This window comes from Odocoileus virginianus, chromosome 10 (genome assembly GCF_023699985.2).
Source record: "Odocoileus virginianus isolate 20LAN1187 ecotype Illinois chromosome 10, Ovbor_1.2, whole genome shotgun sequence".
NCBI lineage: Eukaryota > Metazoa > Chordata > Mammalia > Artiodactyla > Cervidae > Odocoileus > Odocoileus virginianus.
In genome coordinates, this window is record NC_069683.1 from 58,557,859 (window position 1) to 58,580,499 (window position 22,641).

At 37.0% G+C, this 22,641-nt stretch overlaps 1 protein-coding gene across 3 annotated transcripts in view; it reads left to right on the plus strand.

Annotated features, from left to right (window-relative positions):
* The window catches only part of ALKBH8 (alkB homolog 8, tRNA methyltransferase), a 127,383-nt gene that overhangs the window by 78,317 nt on the left and 26,425 nt on the right, over positions 1–22,641 (plus strand). For all 3 annotated transcript variants that reach the window (XM_020879357.2, XM_020879358.2, XM_020879359.2), the window contains exons 9-10: positions 9,278–9,429; positions 14,716–14,972. In XM_020879357.2, coding sequence (XP_020735016.2) covers positions 9,278–9,429; positions 14,716–14,972 — 409 coding nt within the window. The remainder of the gene's footprint in view (positions 1–9,277; positions 9,430–14,715; positions 14,973–22,641) is intronic.

A 22,641-nucleotide genomic window follows, 5' to 3' on the forward strand; every position in this document is an offset into this window, starting at 1 on the left:
TTTCCTTTATTGTGCAAAAGCTTTTAAGTTTCATTAGGTCCCATTTGTTTATTTTTGCTTTTATTTCCAGTATTCTGGGATGTGGGTCATAGAGGATCCTGCTGTGATTTATGTTGGAGAGTGTTTTGCCTATGTTCTCCTCTAGTTTTATAGTTTCTGGTCTTACATTTAGATCTTTAATCCATTTTGAGTTTATTTTTGTGTATGTTGTTAGAATGTGTTCTCGTTTCATTCTTTTACAAGTGGTTGACCAGTTTTCCCAGCACAACTTGTTAAAGAGGTTGTCTTTTTCCCATTGTATATCCTTGCCTCCTTTGTCGAAGATAAGGTGTCCATAGGTACGTGGATTTATCTCTGGGCTTTCTATTCTGTTCCATTGATCTATATTTCTGTCTTTGTGCCAGTATCATACTCTCTTGATGACTGTTGCTTTGTAGTAGAGCCTGAAGTCAGGCAGGTTGATTCCTCCAGTTCCATTCTTCTTTCTCAAGATTACTTTGGCTATTCGAGGTTTTTTGTATTTCCATACAAATTGTGAAGTTATTTGTTCTAGTTCTATGAAAAATACCGTTGGTAGCTTGATAGGGATTGCATCGAATCTATAGATTGCTTTGGATAGTATAGTCATTTTGACAATATTGATTCTTCCAGTCCATGAACACAGTATATTTCTCCATCTGTTTGTGTCCTCTTTGATTTCTTTCATCAGTGTTTTATAGTTTTCTATGTCTAGGTCTTTTGTTTCTTTAGGTAGATATACTCCTAAGTATTTTATTCTTTTTGTTGCAATGGTGAATGGTATTGTTTCCTTAATTTCTCTTTCTGTTTTCTCATTGTTAGTGTATAGGAATGCAAGGGATTTCTGTGTGTTAATTTTATATCCTGCAACATTACTGTATTCATTGATTAGCTCTAGTAATTTTCTGGTAGAGTCTTTAGGGTTTTCTGTGTAGAGGATCATGTCGTCTGCAAACAGTGTGAGTTTTACTTCTTCTTTTCCTATCTGGATTCCTTTTATTTCTTCTTCTGCTCTGATTGCTGTGGCCAACACTTCCAAAACTATGTTGAATAGTAGTGGTGAGGGTGGACACCCTTGTCTTGTTCCTGACTTTAAGGGAAATGCTTTCAATTTTTCACCATTGAGGATAATGTTCAGCAAAGCATTTTTAAAGGCAGAGTGAGGGAGGGGTGTCCCAGGTTATGTGATGGATTTGCGTACAGTTTTCTGATTGGTTGATGGTGAAGTAAAGGATGGTGTCACAGGGGTTAATTTTCATCCTTGGATGCCAGTAGGTCATGGGTGCTCATGGTCATCAAGTAGTTAATTTCTTTCATTTGGAAGGGATTTTAGCATCTATGAAACAATTAAGGAAATTCAAATCAGAAACTATTATCTGGGTACTTTCAGTTCAGTTCAGTTGCTCAGTTGTGTCCGACTCTTTGTGACCCCATGAATCGCAGCACCCCAGGCCTCCCTGTTCATCACCAATTCTCAGAGTTTACTCAAATTCATGCCCATCGAGTTGGTGATGCCATCCAGCCATCTCATCCTCTCTCGCCCCCTTCTCCTACTGCCCCCAATCCCTCCCAGCATGAGGGTCTTTTCCAATGAGTCAACCTTCACATGAGGTGGCCAAAGTACTGGAGTTTCAGCTTCAGCATCAGTCCTTCCAGTGAACACCCAGGACTGATCTCCTTTAGGATGGATGGTTGGATCTCCTTGCAGTCCAAGGGACTCTGAAGAGTCTTCTTTAGAGAGGTGCTAAAAGCAAAGGATTCTTTACCAGTTGAACTCTGAGGGAAACCGAGGATGGGCTTCCCTCATAGCTCAGTCGGTAAAGAATCTGCCTGCAATGCAGGAGACCTGGGTTCGATTCCTGGGTCAGGAAGATCCCCTGGAGAAGGAAATGGCAACCCACTCCAGTATTCTTGCCTGGAGAATCCCATGGACAGAGGAGCCTAGCAGGCTACAGTCCATGGGGTCGCAAGAGTCAGACATGACTCAGTGACTAAACCACCAAAAGCCGAGGATATGGGGGAGGGATCTGTTGAGGAAGGCCACATAGGGTCCTGCTTGGTTGCAGCTTGTAAAATACTTCTTTTCTAATACTCTGAATTAATTAGGGTCAAAAGTGAACAGTTTCAAAAGCTGTCAGCCCGGAAGTTCTGATTTTTTTTTGCTACTTTATTTTTAATTGAAGGATAATTGCTTTACAGAATTTTGTTGTTTTCTGTCAAACATCAACAAAAATCAGGTACACCCTGTCCCCTCCCTCCCAAGCCTCCTTCCCATCACCCTCCCCGACCCACCCTTCTAGATTGTCACAGAGCCCCTGTCTGAGTTCCAAGTCCTACAGCTATTTTACATATGGTAATGCAAGTTTCCATGTTACTCTCTCCATATGTTCATCTACATATTAGTTTCAGATGTACAGCAAACTGATTCCATGTATATAATGCAAAATAGGCAACACAGTAAGTCTAGTTAATATCGATAACCACACAGTTACACATTTTTTTCTTATACTGAAAACTTCTGTGATACTTCTTAGCTACTTTCAGGTATTCAATATAGTATTATTAACTATAGATACCATTGCAGCACCAGAATTTATTTACTATATTACTGGAAGTTTATGTCTTTTGACCACATTCACCTTCCCCCACCCACCCACACCTTCCCCCGTGCCACTTCACCCCACCCCACCTGCCCCATAACCACCTGTTTCCTGTATCTGTAAGTTTATTTTTGTTCTATGTATTGCATATAAGTGAGATCATATAGTATTTGTCAGTTAATTTCACTTAGCATAATTCCTAGTTGTTTCCATGTCTTGCCTATTGTAAATAATGCTGCAGTGAACATGGGGGGTACAGATATCTTTTTAAATTAGTGTTTTTGTTTCCTTCAGGTAAATACCCAGAAGTGGAATTGCTGGATCCTATGGTAGTTCTATGTAACATTTTTTGATTAACCTCCTTTCTGTTTTCCATAGGGATACACCAGTTTACATAATCACCGACAGTGTATAAGGATGGTCTTTTCTACACATACTTGCCAACATTTGTTATTTTTTGTCATTTTTGTAATAGCTATTCTAATAAGCATGAACTGATAATCTCATTGTGACTTTGATTTGAATTTCACTGATTATTAGTAACACTGAGCTCCTTTTTATGTACGAGTTAGTCATTTTGTATGTCTTCTTTGAAAAAATTATCTATTCAGATCTTCTGCCTGATTTTTAATGATTGTTTGGTTTTTGTTATTGAACTGTATGAGTTCTTTTTTTTTTTTTTTGCAGATACATATAGTTTGAACAATGGTCAATTGTTTTCTATTTTCTCTTTAAACTAGAATTTTATGGATAATAAATTTCATCTTGATCATATTTTTATCATGTTTGCTTTTTTCTAAACTAGGTTTTATTTTTTACCCTTCCTACTAGTTTTATAAGTGAGTGACCTCTTTACCGTATATTTGCCTTTACCGGTGAGATTTTTCCTGTCACAACTTTCATATTTCTTGTAGTCTTTTCTGCTTAGAAAAGTACTTTTAGCCTTTTTTGCAAAGCTGGTTAGGTGGTGCTAAACTCTTAGTTACAGACAACTGTAAAACTCTTGATCTCTCCTTCAAATCCAAATGAAAGCTTTGCTAGGTAGATTTTCTTCATTGTAGATTTTTCCCTTTCTTCATTTTAAATATATCACGCCACTCCCTTCTGACCAGCAGAATTTCTCCTGGAAAGTCAGCTCATCGCCTTATGGGGATACCTTGTATGTCTTGTTGCTTTCCCTGTGTTGCTTTTAGTAGTCTCTCTTTATCATAAGTTTTGCCATTTTAATTACAGTGTGTTCTGGTGTGGGCCTCTTTAGTTTGCTTCTGTTTGGAACTCTGTTCTCTGCACCTGAGTGTGTGTTTCCTTCTACCAGGTTAGGAAAGTTTTCAGCTCTTGTGTCTTCAAATATGTTCTCTGCCTCTTTTCTCTCTCTTCTTCTGGGACCCATATAGTGTGAATATTAGTGCACTTGATGTGTCTCAGAGGTCTCTTAAATTTTCCTCATTTTTTAAATTCTTTTTGCTATTCAGCTTGAGTGCTTTCCACTACTCTGCCTCCAGCTCAGTGATCCATTTCTCTGAATCATCTAATCCACTGTTGATTCCTTCTACTGTATTTTTTATTTCAGTAACTGTATTCTTCAGCTCTGCTTGGTTCTTTATATTTTTCTAATTCTTTATTTAAAATTTCTAACTTCATTCTTTTCATTCAGTCTTCTCCTAAGCTCTTTGATCTTTATGATCACTACCTCGAACTCTCTATTGGGTTGATCGCTTGTCTCCACTTCATTTAGTTCTTCTTTGGGGTTTTTGTCTTGTTCTTTCATCTGGAATCTATTCCTCTGTCACCTCATTTTGCTTAAATTGCCGTTTTTATTTCTACGTATTTGTTGGGTTGTATTGCCCAATCTTGGAGAAGTGGTCTTATGTAAGGAGTATCCTGTGGGGCCCAGCAGAACACTGTCTTCCGGACACCAGAGCAGCCCCAGGGCTGCCCTCTGTGCGGACCGCTTGGCTCCTTCTGTGGGCAGTCTTGGAGGCACAGCTTGCCCCCAGCCTGGTTGTCGGGAGGCCGTACCCCATGGACAGCTGCCCTCCGTTGGTGGGTGGGGCTTGGTCCTGGCCTGGCTGGCTGCATGGTGAGAGGAGTCCTGGTGCTGGTGCCAGCCTGCTGGTGGGTGAGGCAAGATCAGGAGGTAGTTGGCTATGGAGTCCTGGGGGGTGGGGGTGGGGTGTCTGCTGCTAGTATCGGCCTGCTGGTAGCCAGGACCAGTGCGTGACACAGCTGGCTGAAGAGCCCAAGGTACTCTGAAGTTGGTGTCTGCTCATTGGTGAGTAGGGCACGGCCCTCAGGGTCCTGAACTGGTACCTGTGCGTTGGTAGGTGGAGCTGAGTTCTGGGTTCTTTGGCTGTGGGGTCTGAGGGCCCTAGAGCTGGTGTTGACCCTCTGGTGGGCAGGCCAGGGTCCTTGGGCTCCTGGGGCTAGTGCCTCCAGCTGATAAGTAGGGCCAGGTCCTGGGCCCTTTGGTGGGTGAGGCAGGATCAGGGGTCCTACGACAGTTGTCCTGCTGGTGAATGGGGCTGTGTTCTCACTCAGCTACCTGCCAGGACTGGTTCTTACTGGCTGGAGGGTAGGGGCAAGTCCCAGCCCTAATAAGCAAGGGAGAAGATTAGAAAATGGTAGATGCCAGCACCAGTGTCCCCAAGGTAAGAACTAATTGCCTCTGCCAGTCTGGTAGGCTCTTCAAAATTGGTCAGTGGGTCTGATCCAGGCTCCTTCAGATTGCTACTCTGTCCTGGGTCCCAAAGCATGTGAGACTCCCTTTAAGAGTGGAGTCTCTTATTTCCCGTAGCCCTCTGGCTTTCCAGAAATTAAGCCCTGCTGACCTCCAAAGTCAAGTGTCCTGGGACCTCATCTTCCCCGTGTGGTACCTTCAGGTGGGGAGCCTGATGTTGGATCTCTGGAGTTTGGATCCTGACTCTACCACATCTCTGCCCTTCTACACATATCATTGTGATTCCTTCTTAATGTCTTTAGTTGTAGAAGATCTTTCCTGCTAGTCTTCAGGCTGTTCTCATTGATAGTTGCTCTATAAATAGTTGTAGTTTTGGAGTGCCCGTGGGAGGAGGTGAGCCCAGGGTCTTCCTACTCCACCATCTTGGCCCTCACCAGTTCTTAATATATTCTGGATATTAACCCTTATCAGATATTTAATCTGCAAATATTTTCTCCTGTTCCATTAAGAATTCCCATTCCATAGGAATACCATAGGTTTCTTTTTCATTTTGTTGATGATTTCCTTTTGTTGTGCAGAAGCTTTTTTGTTTGATGTAGTCCCACTTATTTTTTATTTTGTTGCATTTTGGGAATCTGATTCTAGCATTAGACTGAGTGAAACAGTATAACAATGACCAAATGAAAATTGAAAGTTGAAATGCATTATATTATTTCATTCTAGGATCAAATCTACTTTAATTAGATGGTTGATTTTTCTCTTTTCTAGGTGTGTAGTCAACATATTTGATTCTTGATGTATCAACAGCTTTAGTATAAAATTATACTTTTTAAAAATTTGCTAAAATCTTTCAGACTTGGCACATTCCCTGTGAGCATGAAATCCATTTATATAGGCAGATAGCCTTGCTAAAGTAAATCAGGTGGAAAACTTGGCTTCAGATGATTTAAATCTTAGGAGTAGGTTTAACAAGAGATACACAACACATGTATGCTAAAAATCATGAAACATTGCTAAGAGAAATTAAAGAAGACCAAAATAAATGAAAAGATAAGCGATATCATAATCATGGATAGGAAACTTAATATTGTTAAGATAGCAGTTATTCCCAATTGGCCTAATGATTTACTGTAATTCTAATCAGAATCTTAAAAAGACTTTTTTTGTAGAAACTGATAAACAGATTCTAAGATTTACCAGGAAATGTGAGCAATAGACAATAACCAAAACAATCTTGAATGTAAGAACAATGTTGGAGGATTTATTCTACCTGATGTTTAAGATTTACTGTGTATAAAGCTACCTAATCAAAAGAGTATAGTATTGTTGTACAGATAAATCAGTGAGACAGAATATGTTCATAGATGTATTGTCAGTTGACTTTTGACAAAGATGCCAATACAATTCATTATGGAAAGGAAAATTTCAACAGATGGTGCTGGGAAAAATCAGAGATCTATGTGGAAATAACATTAACCTTGATATTATCTCATGCCATTCACAAAAATTAATATGGGGTAGATCATAGATTTAAATGTAAACACAAATTATGAGCTGTCTAGAAGAAATACAAGAGGATGCTTGTGCAAATCTGAGGAAGGCAAAGTTTTTTTGTTTCCCTTGAGAAAGGTTTCGGAACACTAGAAGAAAAAGAAGACAAAATAACTGCATCCAAATTTAAAACTTCTGTTTATCAAAAGACAGCATCAAGAAAATGAAAAATCAATCTATACTTGGGGAAGAATAGCCACAACATATATCTAACAAAGGATTGGCCATAAGATCTGTTCAACAAATCCTTTACCAGAAGAATCTATGAATGGCTAAAAAGCACATGAAAAGAAATACAGTATCATTAGTCATCAGTCAACAGATTATAGCTACAATTTCATGTCATTTGCCACTTGCTAAAATTATTAAAATTTAAGACTTACATTGTTTTGGTGAGAATGTCAAGGAGCCTGAAACTCTCATATGCTGCTTGTGGGAGTGTAAAATTCTGTGCAACCATCTCAGAAAACTGGTAGTTTCTTACCCTCTGACACAACAGTCTCACTCTTAAGTATTTTCCCAGGAGTAATAAAAGTTCATATCTGAAAAAAATGTATATAAGCTTTACTTGTAATAGCCCCGGACGGGGAATACTAAATACTTGTAAACAGGAGATTTTGCATAAATTGCATCATGTTCATATGGTGACATTTTGCTCAGTGATGAGAGGAAAACATGAACTACTGAAACACAGAAAAACACAGCTGAAGACGAATGGATGAGGAAGCTGTGGTACATATACCCCATGGAATATTACTCAGCCCTTAAAAAGAATTCATTTGAATCAGTTCTAATGAGATGGATGAAACTGGAGCCCATTATACAGAGCGAAGTAAGCCAGAAAGATAAAGACCATTACAGTATACTAACACATATATATGGAATTTAGAAAGATGGTAACGATAACCCTATATGCAAAACAGAAAAAGAGACTCAGATGTATAGAACAGACTTGTGGACTCTGTGGGAGAAGGCGAGGGTGGGATGTTTCAAGAGAACAGCATTGAAACATGTATATTATCTCGGGTGAAAGAGATCACCAGCCCAGGTTGGGTGCATGAGACAAGTGCTCGGGCCTGGTGCACTGGGAAGACCCAGAGGGATCGGGTGGAGAGGAAAAACACGGCTGAACCTCCAAATTATGTAGAATGGGCAAAGCCAGAGAGAAGACAGTGCTGACTATGTATGAAATTCAAGAACAGGCAAAACTGTGCCAACGGAAGTCAGGTTTCGGCTGCTGTGAGGAGGGGAAGAGTGACTGGAAAGGGCCTGAGGGGTCTCACGGATGATTGGGAATATTCTGTGTCTTGCTTGGGATGGTGGCTACATGGTTGTATGCCTTTGCCAAAATGCATGAACTGTATGCTTAAGATCTGTGCATTTCACTCTATAAATTTAACTTTGAAAAGGCCATTGTGTTTTTGACTTTTAGCAAGGATCATACCAAATGATTTCTTTTTTCTGTTCAAAAACTTGATCTTACTTCCAAGACTCCCTTTAAACTTTCTTAAAACTTATAATGGCTTGTACTTTTCTCTTTTTATTTTGCATCTTTGTTTTACTTCTTGTATCTGTGTTAATCATATGCTTTTTTTGTTCCATTATCTGTTGTTTTCTGATGTTGATGTCTGTTTCACAGCTAGATTTCACTTACCAAGAAAGATATATTAGAAATTCCATTGATATTTATGTATTTGTCTATTTCTCCATTTAGCTTTTTTTTCCACTTTTTGGATTATATATTTTGAGGATATCCTATTAGGTGCATACAAACATAAAGTTTTTATGTTTTTTTGTTGGATTGACCCTTTTATCATTATGGAATGTTCCTTTTTATCTCTATTAATACCAATTTCCTTGAAGTCTACTTTGTGTGATTAGTATAACTATACCACTTTTCCTCTGGCTTTGCTAAGTATATGCAAAATATTGTTTGTATGTTGTATTTTTTTTTCTGTTTTTCAACCATTTCCTTACCTTATTATAAGGTGTATCTCTTGTAATCACCATGTACTTGGATTTTTTTTAAAAATCCAATCTGAAATTATTTGTTCTTTAATTGGATTTGAAGTCCTTTTACATTTAACATAATTACTGATAACTGGATTGAAATTTGCTATTTCCCTCCCGCCATCTGTTTCTTTTTTCCTCTTGGCAATGGTATTAATTAAACACTTGTTATTATTCTATTTTCCCCCTTGAATGTTTGTTATCTATAAATTCTTTTAGTAGTTACCCTAGAGATGATTTCCTAAGAGACGAAGACTTCTATTTCTTTGTTTTTTTTCTACAATTCAGTAATTCAGGGGATCCAATGGACATTTGCAACAAATTCTTGTAGATTTACTGTATTCTCTTAATGTTTTTAAAGGACCTGAAATATTTTCTATGAATACAGTGTTGAATAAATTAATTTAACTGTTGTTTTTAGAATCACACCCAGAAAATTTGATACTGTTCAAGCATCCAAGGGTCACAAAAGTGGAATTATCACCAGTGATGTTGAAGACTTGACTTTAAACAAGAGGGGAATACGGACATCATTTACATTTAGGAAAGTGAGGCAAACACCTTGTAATTGTAGTAAGTATATAATTTTGTTTCTACTGTAAATGGAGTAAATCTAGTTTGAAAATCTTTTAAAGTCCATCAGAACTGAGAAGAGCTTTGTCTTAACTCCTGTAATGGCATTTACCATATTCTGCCTTGTATTGTACTTACATATACTTTTCTTAACCACTCTCGTTAGAGTTTATATTTCTTGAGGGCAGGAACTGTATCTTATTCATCTTTATTTTCCTTAAACATAGTACTTGAGTTGGATTCTAAATGTTTCATTTATCGTACTCATGGTTAAGAGGACTACTATTTGGGGGCATTAAAATATCACTGTACAAAAATAGATTTTTTTGTGAAACAGCTTATCACATTTCTAAATTACTTCTCATTAACCCAACAGGGAACTTGAAGATGACAAATTGTTCTATAATAAATAGATAGCTTTAGTGGGATAAAGAGTGGTTTGTTTTATTTGGAAAGGAGTGTTCAAAAACTTGTCAGGAGGATGCTGTTTTGTATTGTCTCTACAAGTGCATCATTTCCTGTTTTTCTTGGACTCAACAAATTAAAAACCCTGTTTGTTTTACAAGTAGTGACAGTGATGTTAAGATTCTTTTTATATCTTGGTATTTCAATTATGGGAGGTATCTCAGCAGGAGCTTTTGGACTTAGTCATCTTAAAATTATGTTTTAAATTAGAAATCCTTTTTATATGTGCATGAAATTATTCTGTTAGGAAACTTGAAAGCTTCATGTTTGATTTTGTCATGTTAGTGAAGCATAAAATAGGTTTTAACAGATTTTTGTTTCTTCTGCTAAAAGTGGCAATGAAGACTTAAAATATCAATTTTTTCATTGATTAAAAATGTTTATTTAGTGTTTGATGAGTGTCTAACACAGCCATAGATTTACAAGCTATAAAAAAATAAAGTATAGCTCTTGTACAACTGGAACTTGAAGTCTAGTAGGAGAGACAAGTTCATTTTCTTATGCCAATATTTTTGTTGTTGTTAGGGACAGTAACTAAGTAATTTTTATTTTTTAAATTATAAAAGTATGATAACATTTACAGGAGACTTGGAAATGCAGAACGAAGTTATATATAGTTATACAATATATTACAATTATTTTTAAATAGATAAATTAAGATTTTTATTTTGAGTTTCATTATCAAACTCTCAAAAAATAATTGAATGTACAGAAAAATAGAAGGATATAGTAGATCTGAAAAGCTCTATGAACCAGCTCAACAAATTAAGATTTATGCAAATTTTCACACAGCAGCAGGGTACAAATTCTATTTAAGTTCCTATAGACTATGAAGCAGGAGACATGAGAATATCCAGGGACATAAAACAAGGTGCAAAATTTTCATGATCACACACTAGGAAAGTAATGATCAAAATTCTCCAAGCAAGGCTTCAACAGTACATGAAATGAGAACTTCCAGATGTTCAAGCTGGATTTAAAAAAGGCAGAAGAACCAGAGATCAAATTGCCAACATCCTTTGGATCACGGGATGGGGAATACATGTAAATCCATGGCTGATTCATGTCAATGTATGACAAAACCCACTACAATATTGTAAAGTAATTAGCCTCCAACTAATAAAAATAAATGAAAAAAAAGAAACAGCAAGAGAGTTCCAGAAAAACATCTACTTCTGCTTTATTGGCTATGCCGAAGCCTTTGACAGTGTGGATCACAATAAACTGTGGAAAATTTTTAAAGAGGTGGGAAAACCAGACCATCCTACCTGCCTCCTGTGAAACCTGTATGTGGGTCAAGAAGCAACAGTTAGAGCCAGACATTGAATAATGGACTGGTTCCAAATTGGGAAAGGAGCATGTCAAGACTGTATATGTCACCTTGCTTATTTAACTTCTGTGCAGAGTATATCATGTGAAATGGTGGGCAGGATGAAGCACAAGCTGGAATCAAGATTTCTAGGAGACATATCAAAACCTTGGATATGCAGATGACACCCCCCTCATGGCAGAAAGTGAAGAACTAAAGAGTCTCTTCATAAAGGTGAAAGAAGAGAGTGAAAAAGCTGACTTAAAACTCAACATTCAGAAAACTAAGATCATGTCATCTGATTCCATCACCTCATGGCAAATAGATGGGGAAACAATGGAAACAGTGACAGACTTTATTTTCCTTGGCTCCAAAATCTCTGCAGATGGTAATTGCAGCCATTAAATTAAAAGACGCTTACTCCTTGGAAGAAAAGCTGTGACCAACCTAGACAGCATATTAAAAAGCAGAGACGTTACTTTGCCAACAAAGGTCCATCTAGTTAAAGCTATGGTTTTTCCAGTAGTCATGTGTGGATGTGAGAGTTGAACCATAAAGCAAGTTGAGTGCCAAAAAATTGATGCTTTTGAACTGTAGTGTTGGAGAAAATTCTTGAGAGTACCTTGGACTGTGAGGAGATTAGACCAGTCAATCCTAAAGGAAATCAGTCCTGCGTATCATTGGAAGGACTGATACTGAAGCTGGAGCTCCAGTACTTTGGCCAGTTGATGCGAAGAACTGACTTATTGGAAGAGACCCTGATGATAGGAAAGTTTGAAGGCAGGAGGAGAAGAGGACGACAGAGGATGAGATGGTTGGATGGCATTACAACTCAATGTACATGAGTCTGAGCAAGCTCTGGGAGTTGGTGATTGACAGGGAAGCGTGGTGGGCTACAGTCCATGGGGTCGCAAATAATCGGACACGACTGAGCAACTGAACTGAACTGAACTGAAAGATATTGAAATCATACAGAATCTGTTATCTTATCACTGTGGAGTTATGTTAGAAATCAATATAAAAAGATATTTGAAAATAATGTACATATTTTCAAGTACAGTGTGACATTTACCCAGAGAGATCTTTGGCTATCCATGGAAAGCCTCAGGAAGGTTAAAAGCCTGAAAAATCACAGAGGGTGGTTGCAGAGAAGAAAGCATTTAAGTGAGCAATTAATAACAACATGATAAATTAATATTAAGGATACTTAAAAATCTCCATGTATTTGGTAATTAAATGTCTACTTTTAAATGATGGGTGTATCTAAGAAGCCATAACAAGGAAAATTGGACAATATTTATAACAGGACAAAAATGAAAGGAAAATTGTTGCATGCAGCTGAAGGTGCTCAGTGCAACTAAATACAGTGTGGAATCTTAGATAAGGTATGGAAACAAATAATGGACACTAGCATAAGTGAAATTTGAACAAAATCTAAACTTTAGTTACTAATACTGTATCATATGGTAATTTCCTCTTTTTTTATTTTCAGAATTGGATTAGAAGTTTCAAGTCTCATTCAATTTTTTTTTCAAATGTTAATAAAATAATAAACTTTTAAGACTTTCAACAGTAATACTAGATGCCAGAATAATTGGACCTATATAACCTTTTGAGTGAATATAAATTAGAAATCTAACATTCTATATTCTAACTTAGTCAAGCAAGTGGGACCAAAATGTCATAAATTTTTTAGCTAAGCAAAAATTTGTAAAGTTTCTAAAACATATATATTATACTTACTATTTATATATATGTGTGTGTGTGTGTGTGTGTGTACAAAAGCTTTTCTACTACACTTGATAAAAGCCTGAGAAAGAATAGCAAATAAAGAGACCAAGAGATTGGAAAGCATAAACTAAATGAAATGGGAGTGCTGAATATGTTAATTTAGTATAAAGAATGCTGTAAGAAGCTCTGATTATTCAATTTACAGATTTTTTTTAAAGTTCAAGGCCAACTTTTAGATACTTTTAGTCAAAAGTTATAGATTTAAGTGATCCTCCTTTTATGTAATTTAGATGTTCATAGTTTCCAAGAGAATACAATTTTTACCAAGACTAGTTGAAAGTAATTGTAATGTATATTGTAGTGTAATTGTAATTCTGTTGTAACTGACATACTAACCCATCTGTTGCCACATGTATGTTAGAGCCCTCAAAGTTTCTAGGGCTGCCCTTTTCTTAAATGTCCACATAAAGTGTTTAGAGCCTCACTTTACACATTAGTAGGGACTAGATAGTTCCACCCCCATTCAAGATTTGGCATCTTCTAGTTACATTTAGGGAAAATTCCTGAAGTCATCAAGGCTACAGCCCAATTTGCTGCTATATATGATTTATAAATATTGCTGAAGTCTTGTCTGTGATTTTTCTGGGAACACTACTTTTTCCTTTGTTCTCTAGTATACTACCCATAAAAAGATGTTGTGAGTCACAGGCTGGCTGAAGGCAATGGGAATTTAGAGCAGAGCAGAGAATAGGAAGAATTTGAAATGAATATTAGATGTTATTATAAAGACCAGGGAACAACTTCACAATTAATTTGACATATTGTTTCCTAAATTTCCTCAGTCACTGCTTTACTTTGTGCTCTCCTTAGGATTTACCCTTTTTTTTTTGAAGGAGGTCTAGTCATTGAGAATGTGGGTTTTGGAGTCTCCGTTGCCTGGGTTCAAATCTTGACTCTGTGACTTACCATCTTTGTCACTTTAGTATCATTATTTAATATTCTGTGTCAGTTTCCTCATCTGTAAAATGAATGTGCTGGTTCCTGTCTCACAGTGTTACTGTGAGACAATATATATAAAAACCACTTCAAATGTGAAGTTGCTCAGTCATGTTCAACTCTTTGTGACCCCATGGACTGTAGCCTACCAGGCTCCTCTGTCCATGGGATTTTCCAGGCAAGAATACTGGAGTGGGTTGCCATCAAATAGTATTCATTAAATCTTGTGATTATTACCAAATCACACCCTGTTTCTAGGTCTGGTTCTTCTTCTGAGAGTATTAGGGTACCCAGAACTCCTACTAAGACAAAAACCCTAAATCCTGTAATTGCTAAGTTTCTTCAGGTTAGGCCAGGCCCATCAAGATCCTTTCTTGAATATCTTAATCCAAAGATAAAACAGTCATCTTCAATATAAGGCATGCAGAATTAGTCATGTTTTGTTGTAGATGGATTTATCCTTTCTTATATTAGACCCTTCACATACATAACTGGTGAAAACTACTTTTTTAAAATGATAAATAAGAACCTACTTATCCCTAGTCATCAAATGTGGACTGATTTGCTTCTTCTTTTGTGAAAACAGTCATAACTTGATGATTCATTTGGGTACAAATAATGGTTTAGGGACTTCCCTGGCAATTCAGTGGTTAGGACTCTACTTCCAATGCAGGAGGCATGGACTCAATCTCTCTTTGGAGAACTAAGATCCCACATGCCACATGGCATGGCCTAAAAATAAATAAATAAATAAATGGTTTATATTGCTTTATTTTTTTCATTAGGTTACCCTTTGGTCTGTGATAGCCAGATGAAGGAGGCTCCTGCATCATTTCCAGAGAGTGATAAACAAGCCTTGCAACTGGAGCAAGATTATGTCCATCGGGTTTATGAAGAAATTGCTAGGCACTTCAGCAGCACGAGACACACGCCTTGGCCACACATAGTAGAGTTTTTGAAAGCTTTGCCAAGTGGTTCATTAGTTGCTGATATTGGATGTGGAAATGGAAAGTATCTTGGCATCAATAAGGAGTTATATATGGCAAGTAATTATCTTTTCTGGCTTTATTTTTGCTTTATTTGTAAAGGTTATCATCACCTTCCTCATGATATAATGCTGTATTTTTTGGTCATTGCAAAAAATTTATAACCAACAAGTTGAAAATTAATGAACACTCTTATTATTTTTTATTCCCCTAGAAATTTATAGGCATGCCATTATTTGTAGTTTTTTGGCTTTTTGTTCCCCTCAGATTATGCTTTCTAAGAAGATTATCAGTAAAACTATCTTACATAACTCTTTACAGGTTATAAAAGTGATTTTTATTTATAGGAACCATTTTCTTTGCTTAGTTCCTCCTAAGAAGTATAAAGTAGATACTTTGATCCATCTTTAATGATTGAAGAAATTGAGGCTCACAGAGTTTGTATATTACTTCCTTGGTACTGTATTATTGGGCTTCCCTGGTGGCTCAGATGGTAAAGAATCTGCCTGCAATGTGGGAGACCTGGGTTTGATCCCTGGGTTGGGAAGATCCCCTGGAGGAGGGCATGGCAACCCACTCCAATATTCTTGTCTGGAGAATCCCCATGGACAGAGGAGCCTGGCAGGCTACAGTCCATGGGGTCACAAAGAGTCAAACACGACTGAGCGACAAAGAAGAAGTGAAAGTCTCTCAATCGTGTCCGACTCTTTGTGACCCCATGGACTGTGTAGTTCATGGAATTCTCCAGCCCTGAATACTGGAGTGGGTAGCCTTAATCTGTTTTCGAGGAGATAACTAGAACTTGAGCCCATGCCTTATGACTCCAAATCTAGTATTCTTTTACTCATAGTAGAAAAAAAGGTTAGTATTTATTGTCTTTCTGTTGAGAAAATTAAGCCTCAAGTAGATTAGAAATTTGACCAAGGTTATAATACTCAATCTAGGGTAGAACCCACTTCTCTCTGATGCCAAAGTTTTCAGTTGTTACAATTTCCTTTTCTTAGGGATCACTTTTTTTCCCCTGCTATGTTAGGAAGTAGGAAGTTCTCCCTGCATTAGCGTATTGTTTGTAAATACTCCTGTCACCACTACTCTCTGAGGACTGGAGCTCCCCTTTATCAAAGTTAGGGGAGGAAGGACTAGAGAGTAAGGGGGATTATGTAAGGAGAATGAGAGCAGTTCATTCATGGGCTGTTGTAGTATGTCAGATTGCTTCTAATCTTTACCTCGTCCTAGATATTATACACCTACGTTAAGGAAGAAAGGTAATACTGCAGTTGAGGAAAGGTAGACTTTCTTCATTAAGAGGCAGATGAAAGAATTGCTTTTCACCAAAATAAGACATAAGTATTCATATATTGCCATCATGTTTACAACTAAATTTTAGTTTATAAAGGATAAAGTCTTGTGAATTAACTTTGTTCATATTGAAGAGGAAATAAGGTTTTAAATTTCTCACAGCTCTAACCATAGTTTAAAACAATATATCTTATGATGTTTTAATCTTAAGGTACTGTCCAAAAATGTTTTTCAGTGAGTTCTGCTTTTACACTTTCTTGATGATAACCTATGGCTTTATCTAGTCAGGTATCATTTGTGACAGTGAAACTAGGTTGAAGTCAGCCACACCGATTCAGTCATATGACATTATCCTTTTACAGTCAAGACAAATGATTTCTTGATAATCTGAACCAAGAATCTAAAGCTGATTCAAGAAGGAATATATTTAGAAGAATTATGAATTCATAAGTACCCTCACTCTCCATTATCTGCATTCGTTTCATCTGTGGCAGGCTGCATGTATTCTTTGCTTTCTGCCCTTCTACTGCCATTTTCTGACCTCAGAGAAGGCTTGGTAGATGTTGTTCATGAATGAATGAAAACTACTTGTCTGGGTTGGAGTTAGGGTTTTCATTATACAAGAAATGGAATTATGTATGATAAAAGAGAAACCTACTTTTTTAAGCTGCTGAGGCTCCAACCTGGATGGAGCAATGATATTTGAGTGTGTTTTGAACAGGATCTTTGAGCATGAAAACACATGCGTTTCTTGACATTCATGAGAGGATGTGACCTGAGACATTATTCTAAGTGTTCAAATGTAGGATAGTCTCAGAATCTAAAAAATTATTAGTATCACTGTTTTATATAATTTCTAACAAAGTATATTTTTAAAATCCTAGCTTTGGTTCTCTTAGAAATAGTTTTATGAACAACCATCCTTTTCTTTTAGAAGTAAATCTGTTCTTCTCTGATCTGAGGTATGCATGCACTTTTTCTTCTGCTATTTAACTCAAAATTTCTATATTCTAGCTAAGAAACACTTCTTTTTCAGGCTTCTTCATTCCTAGCATCAGCATTAGCTGTTGGCTTTATTTTCAGAATTAAAATTTATAAAAAAGATTTTATACCTTCAAGAAACTTATTACCTTTATAATTGTACCAATAATAGATGAGATGTGCATACCCAGAGCTTGGCCTAGCTTATTTACCAAGTGATGTTTTGTGCATTGGTCTTAAAGTACTTTTAGTCCAGATGTATTTCTTAGATAAATAATTAATATTTTGTAGGAACTTTATAGGTTGTTATAAATAGTTGGGATTACAAATTTAATAAAATAATAATAATGTCAGGTGTCTATAATGATAAGAATTGAAGATATGATTATATAGGTTTCTTTTATACATTTCTGTTTTTGTTTTGCTTTGCTTTTTAACTGTTGACCGCCCAGTAAAGGAAGGAACAGAAAGGAACTAACAGTGTCAGGTACCTGCTGTGTGCTAAATGCTACAATGGGAAAGTGGGAAAACCGACGCTTGATCAGGTTATGACATACTCAAGATTACAAGGTGTCAGGACAAGTTTTAACCTCATCTCCACCTAGAGAGTTCATACTGTATGGCATTCTAATAAGAGAGATTACCTTAGAGACTAGCTGTGGTGACAGCACCAGGCTGTTAGCTTAACACAGCAGGGCTGTCTGATGTGTCTGATGTCCACTTACTTACACATAATAGAAACTTATTAATGGTTTTTTGAATACTGAGAAGCAAATCTGTAAATTCGCCTTCAATTTCTTACATGAAATTGAAGAACATCAGACTATATATATATATATATGGTGTGATCTATAATCTTGAAGGAAATGTGACAACCTCCAATGCATGGTCTTTAACTCGGTGTGGTACCTTAACTCAGAGTACGTTACATGGACTTCTCTTCATATCTAGAATTCAGGACAAGAATTTTGTGCATCTTTTGTTTCATATAGAAACAATAACTAACATTTGCATAGCACTTTTATGGTTATTTAAATATTTAATATGAATCATTTCATTTGATTCTCATGCTAACCCTGAAAAGCAGGTATTTTTATAATGAGAAAACAGAGGCTCTGAAAGATTAAGTAGCTTTCCTAATCTGTTTAGCTAATTATTACTCAAGACAGAATTCAGATCAAGAGTTTAACATGATCTTTTCATTGTACTTTATGCCTTTGCTTATTTCTCTGCCCTTTATATGTTGACAATCTGATTGTCCTGTAATTGCATATTTTCTCAGTAGTTCTTAATATGCTGTCTATTTTTTTTAATTTACTTTTTATTGAAGGATAATTGCTTTACAGAATTTTGTTGTTTTCTGTCGAACCTCAGTATGAATTAGCCATAGGTATACATACATCCCCTCCCTTTTGAACCTCCCTCCCATCTCCCTCCCCATCCCATCCCTCCAGGTTGATACAGAGCCCCTGTTTGAGTTTCCTGAGCCAGACAGCAAATTCCCTGTTGGCTATCTACTTTACATATGGTAATGTAAGTTTCCATGGTACTCTTTCCATACATCTCACCTTCTCCTCCCCTCTCCCCATGGCCATAAGTCTATCTCTATGTCTCTTTCTCCACTGCTGTCCTGAAAATAAATTCTTCAGTACCATTTTTCTAGATTCCGTATATATGAGTTAGAATACAGTGTTTATCTTTCTCTTTCTGACTTACTTCACTCTGTATAATAGGTTCTAGGTTCATCCACTTTATCAGAACTGACTCAAATGTGTTCCTTTTTATGGCTGAGTAATATTCCATTGTGTATATGTACCACAATGTCTTTATCCATTCATCTGTTGATGGACATCTAGGTTGCTTCCATGTTCTAGCTATTGTAAATAGTGCTGCAATGAACAATGGGATACATGTGTCTTTTTCAATTTTGGTTTCCTCAGGGTATATGCCTAGGAGTGTGATTGCTGGTTTTATTCCTAGTTTTTAAAGGAATCTCCATACCGTCTTCCATAGTGGCTATATCAATTTTTATTCCCACCAACAGTGTTCCCTTTTCTCCACACCCTCTCCAGCATTTATTGTTTGTAGACTTTTTGATGATGGCCATTCTAACTGGTGTAAGGTGATATCTCATTGTAGTTTTGATTTGCATTTCTCTAATAATGAGTGATGTTTTCATGTGTTTGTTAGCTATCTGTATGTCTTCTTTGGTGAAATGTCTGTTTAGGTCTTCTGCCCCCTTTTTGATTGGGTTGTTTGTTTTTCTGGCAATAGTTGTATGAGCTGCTTGTATGTTTTGGATGTTAATCCTTTGTCAGTTTTTTCATTGGCTACTTTTTTCTCCCATTCTGATGGTTGTCTTTTCACCTTGCTTATAGTTTCCTTAGCTTTGCAAAGGCTTTTAAGTTTAATCAGGTCCCACGTTTTTACTTTTGTTTTTATTTCCGTTACTCTAGGACATGGGTCATAGAGAATCTTGCTTTGATTTATGTCATCAACTGTTCTGCCTATGTTTTCCTCTAAGAGTTTTATAGTTTCTGGTCTTACATTTAGGTCTTTAATCCGTTTTGAGTTTATTTTTGTGTATGGTGTTGGAAGTGTTCTAATTTCATTCTTTTATATGTAACTGTCCAGTTTTCCCAGCACCATTAATTAAAGAGGCTGTCTTTGCCCCATTGTATAGCCTTGCTTCCTTTGTTGAAAATAAGATATCCAGAGTTGGACACGACTGAGTGACTTCACTCTCACTTTCACCCAGCATAGGTGCATGGGTTTATTTCTGGGCTTTCTGTCTTATTCCATTGGTCTGTATTTCTCTTTTTGTGCCAGTACCATACTGTCTTAATGACTGTAGATTTGTAGTATAATCTGATGTCAGGAAGGTTGATTCCTCCAGCTGCATTCTTTTCATGATTTCTTTGGCTATTTGGGGTCTTGTGTTTCCATGTGAATTTTGAAATGTTTTGTTATAGTTCTGTGAAAAATGCCTTTGGTAATTTGATAGGGACCACATTGACTCTGTAGATTGCATTTGGTGGTATAGTCATTTTCACAATATTGATTCTTCCTACCCAGGAACATGGAATATCTCTTCATCTGATTATGTCATCTTTGATTTCTTTCATTAGTGTCATATAATTTTCTGTGTACAGTTCTTTTGTCTCCTTAAGTGAGTTTATTCCTAGATATTTAATTCTTTTTGTTGCAATGGTGAATGGGATTGATTCCTTAATTTCTCTGAGTTTTCATTGTTAGTATATAGAAATGCAAGTGATTTCTGTGTATTGATTTTATATCCTGCAACTTTGCTAAACTCACTGATCAGCTCTAGTAATTTTCTGATACTATCTTTATGAAGCTAGTGGAGGTGATAGAATTCCAGTTGAGCTATTTCAAATCCTGAAAGATGATGCTGTGAAAGTGCTGCACTCAATATGCCAGCAAATTGGGTAAATTCAGCAGTGGCCACAGGACTAGAAAAGGTCAGTTTTCATTCCAGTCCCAAAGAAAGGCAATCCCAAAGAATGCTCAAACTACCGCACAATTGCACTCATCCCACACGCTAGTAAAGTAATGCTCAGAATTTTCCAAGCCAGGCTTCAGCAATACGTGAACCGTGAACTCCCAGATGTTCAAGCTGGTTTTAGAAAAGGCAGAGGAACCAGAGATCAAATTGCTAGCATCTGCTGGATCATTGAAAAAGCAAGAGAGTTCTAGAAAAACATCTATTTCTGCTTTATTGACTGTGCCAAAGCCTTTGACTGTGTGAATCACAATAAACTGGAAAATTCTGAAAGAGATGGGCATACCAGACAACCTGACCTGCCTCTTGAGAAACCCATATGCAGGTCAGGAAGCAACAGTTAGAACTGGACATGGAACAACAGATTGGTTCCCAATAGGAACAAGAGTACGTCAAGGCTGTATATTGTCACCCTGCTTATTTAACTTATATACAGAGTACATCATGAGAAACACTGCGCTGGAAGAAGCACAAGCTGGAATCAAGATTGCCAGGAGAAATATCAATAACCTCAGATATGCAGATGACACCACCCTTATGGCAGAAAGTGAAGAGGAACTAAAAAGCCTCTTGATGAAAGTGAAAGAGGAGAGTGAAAAAGTTGGCTGAAAGCTCAACATTCAGAAAACTAAGATCACGGCATCCGGTCCTATCACTTCATGGGAAATAGATGGGGAAACAGTGGAAACAGTGTCAGACTTTATTTTTTTGGGCACCAAAATCACTGCGGATGGTGACTGCAGCCATGAAATTAAAAGACGCTTATTCCTTGGAAGGAAAGTTATGACCAACCTAGACAGCATATTAAAAAGCAGAGACATTACTTTGCTAACAAAGGTCCATCTAGTCAAGGCTATGGTTTTTCCAATGGTCATGTATGGATGTGAGAGTTGGACTGTGAAGAAAGCTGAGCACTGAAGAATTGATGCTTTTGAACTGTGGTGTTGGAGAAGACTCTTGAGAGTCCCTTGGACTGCAAGGACATCCAACCAGTCCATCCTGAAGGAAATCAGTCCTGGTTGTTCATTGGAAGGACTGATGCTGAAGCTGAAACTCCAATACTTTGGCCACCTCATGCGAAGAGTTGACTCCTTGGAAATGACCCTGATGCTGGGAGGGATTGGGGGCGGGAGGAGAAGGGGATGACAGAGGATGAAATGGCTGGATGGCATCACCAACTCGATGGACATGAGTTTTAGTAAACTCTGGGAGTTTGTGATGGACAGGGAGGCCTGGCGTGCTGCGATTCATGTGGTCGCAAAGAGTCGGACACAACTGAGCAACTGAACTGAACTGATTCTTAGGGTTTTCTATGTACAGTATCATGTCATCTGCAAACAGTGAGAGCTTTAGTTCTTCTTTTCCAATCTGGATTCCTTTTATTTCTTTTTCTTCTCTGATTGCTGTAGCTAGGACTTCCAGAACTATGTTGAATTATTCAGAACACCCTTGTCTTGGTCCTGATCTTAGACTAGGGAATACTTTCAGTTTTTCACCATTGAGAATAATGTTTGCTGTAGGTTTATCTCATATGGTCTTTCCCAAGTTGAGGTAGGCTCCTTCTATGCCCATTTTCAGAAGAGATTTATTCTGAAAATAAATCTATAAAATCTATAAATCTATAAATAAATAAATTTATTCATAAATGGGTGCTGAATTTTGTCAAAGATTTTTTCTGTATCTATTGAGATTATCATATGGTTTTTATCTTTCAATTTGTTAATATGATGTATCACATTGATTGATTTGCGTATATTGACAAATCCTTGCATTCCTGGAATAAACCCAACTTGATCATGGTGTATGAGCTTTTTGATATGTTGCTGAATTCTGTTTGCTAAAATTTTGTTGAGGATTTTTGCATCTATGGTCATCAGTGATATTAGCCTGTAGTTTTCTTTTTTTGTATTGTCTTTGTCTGG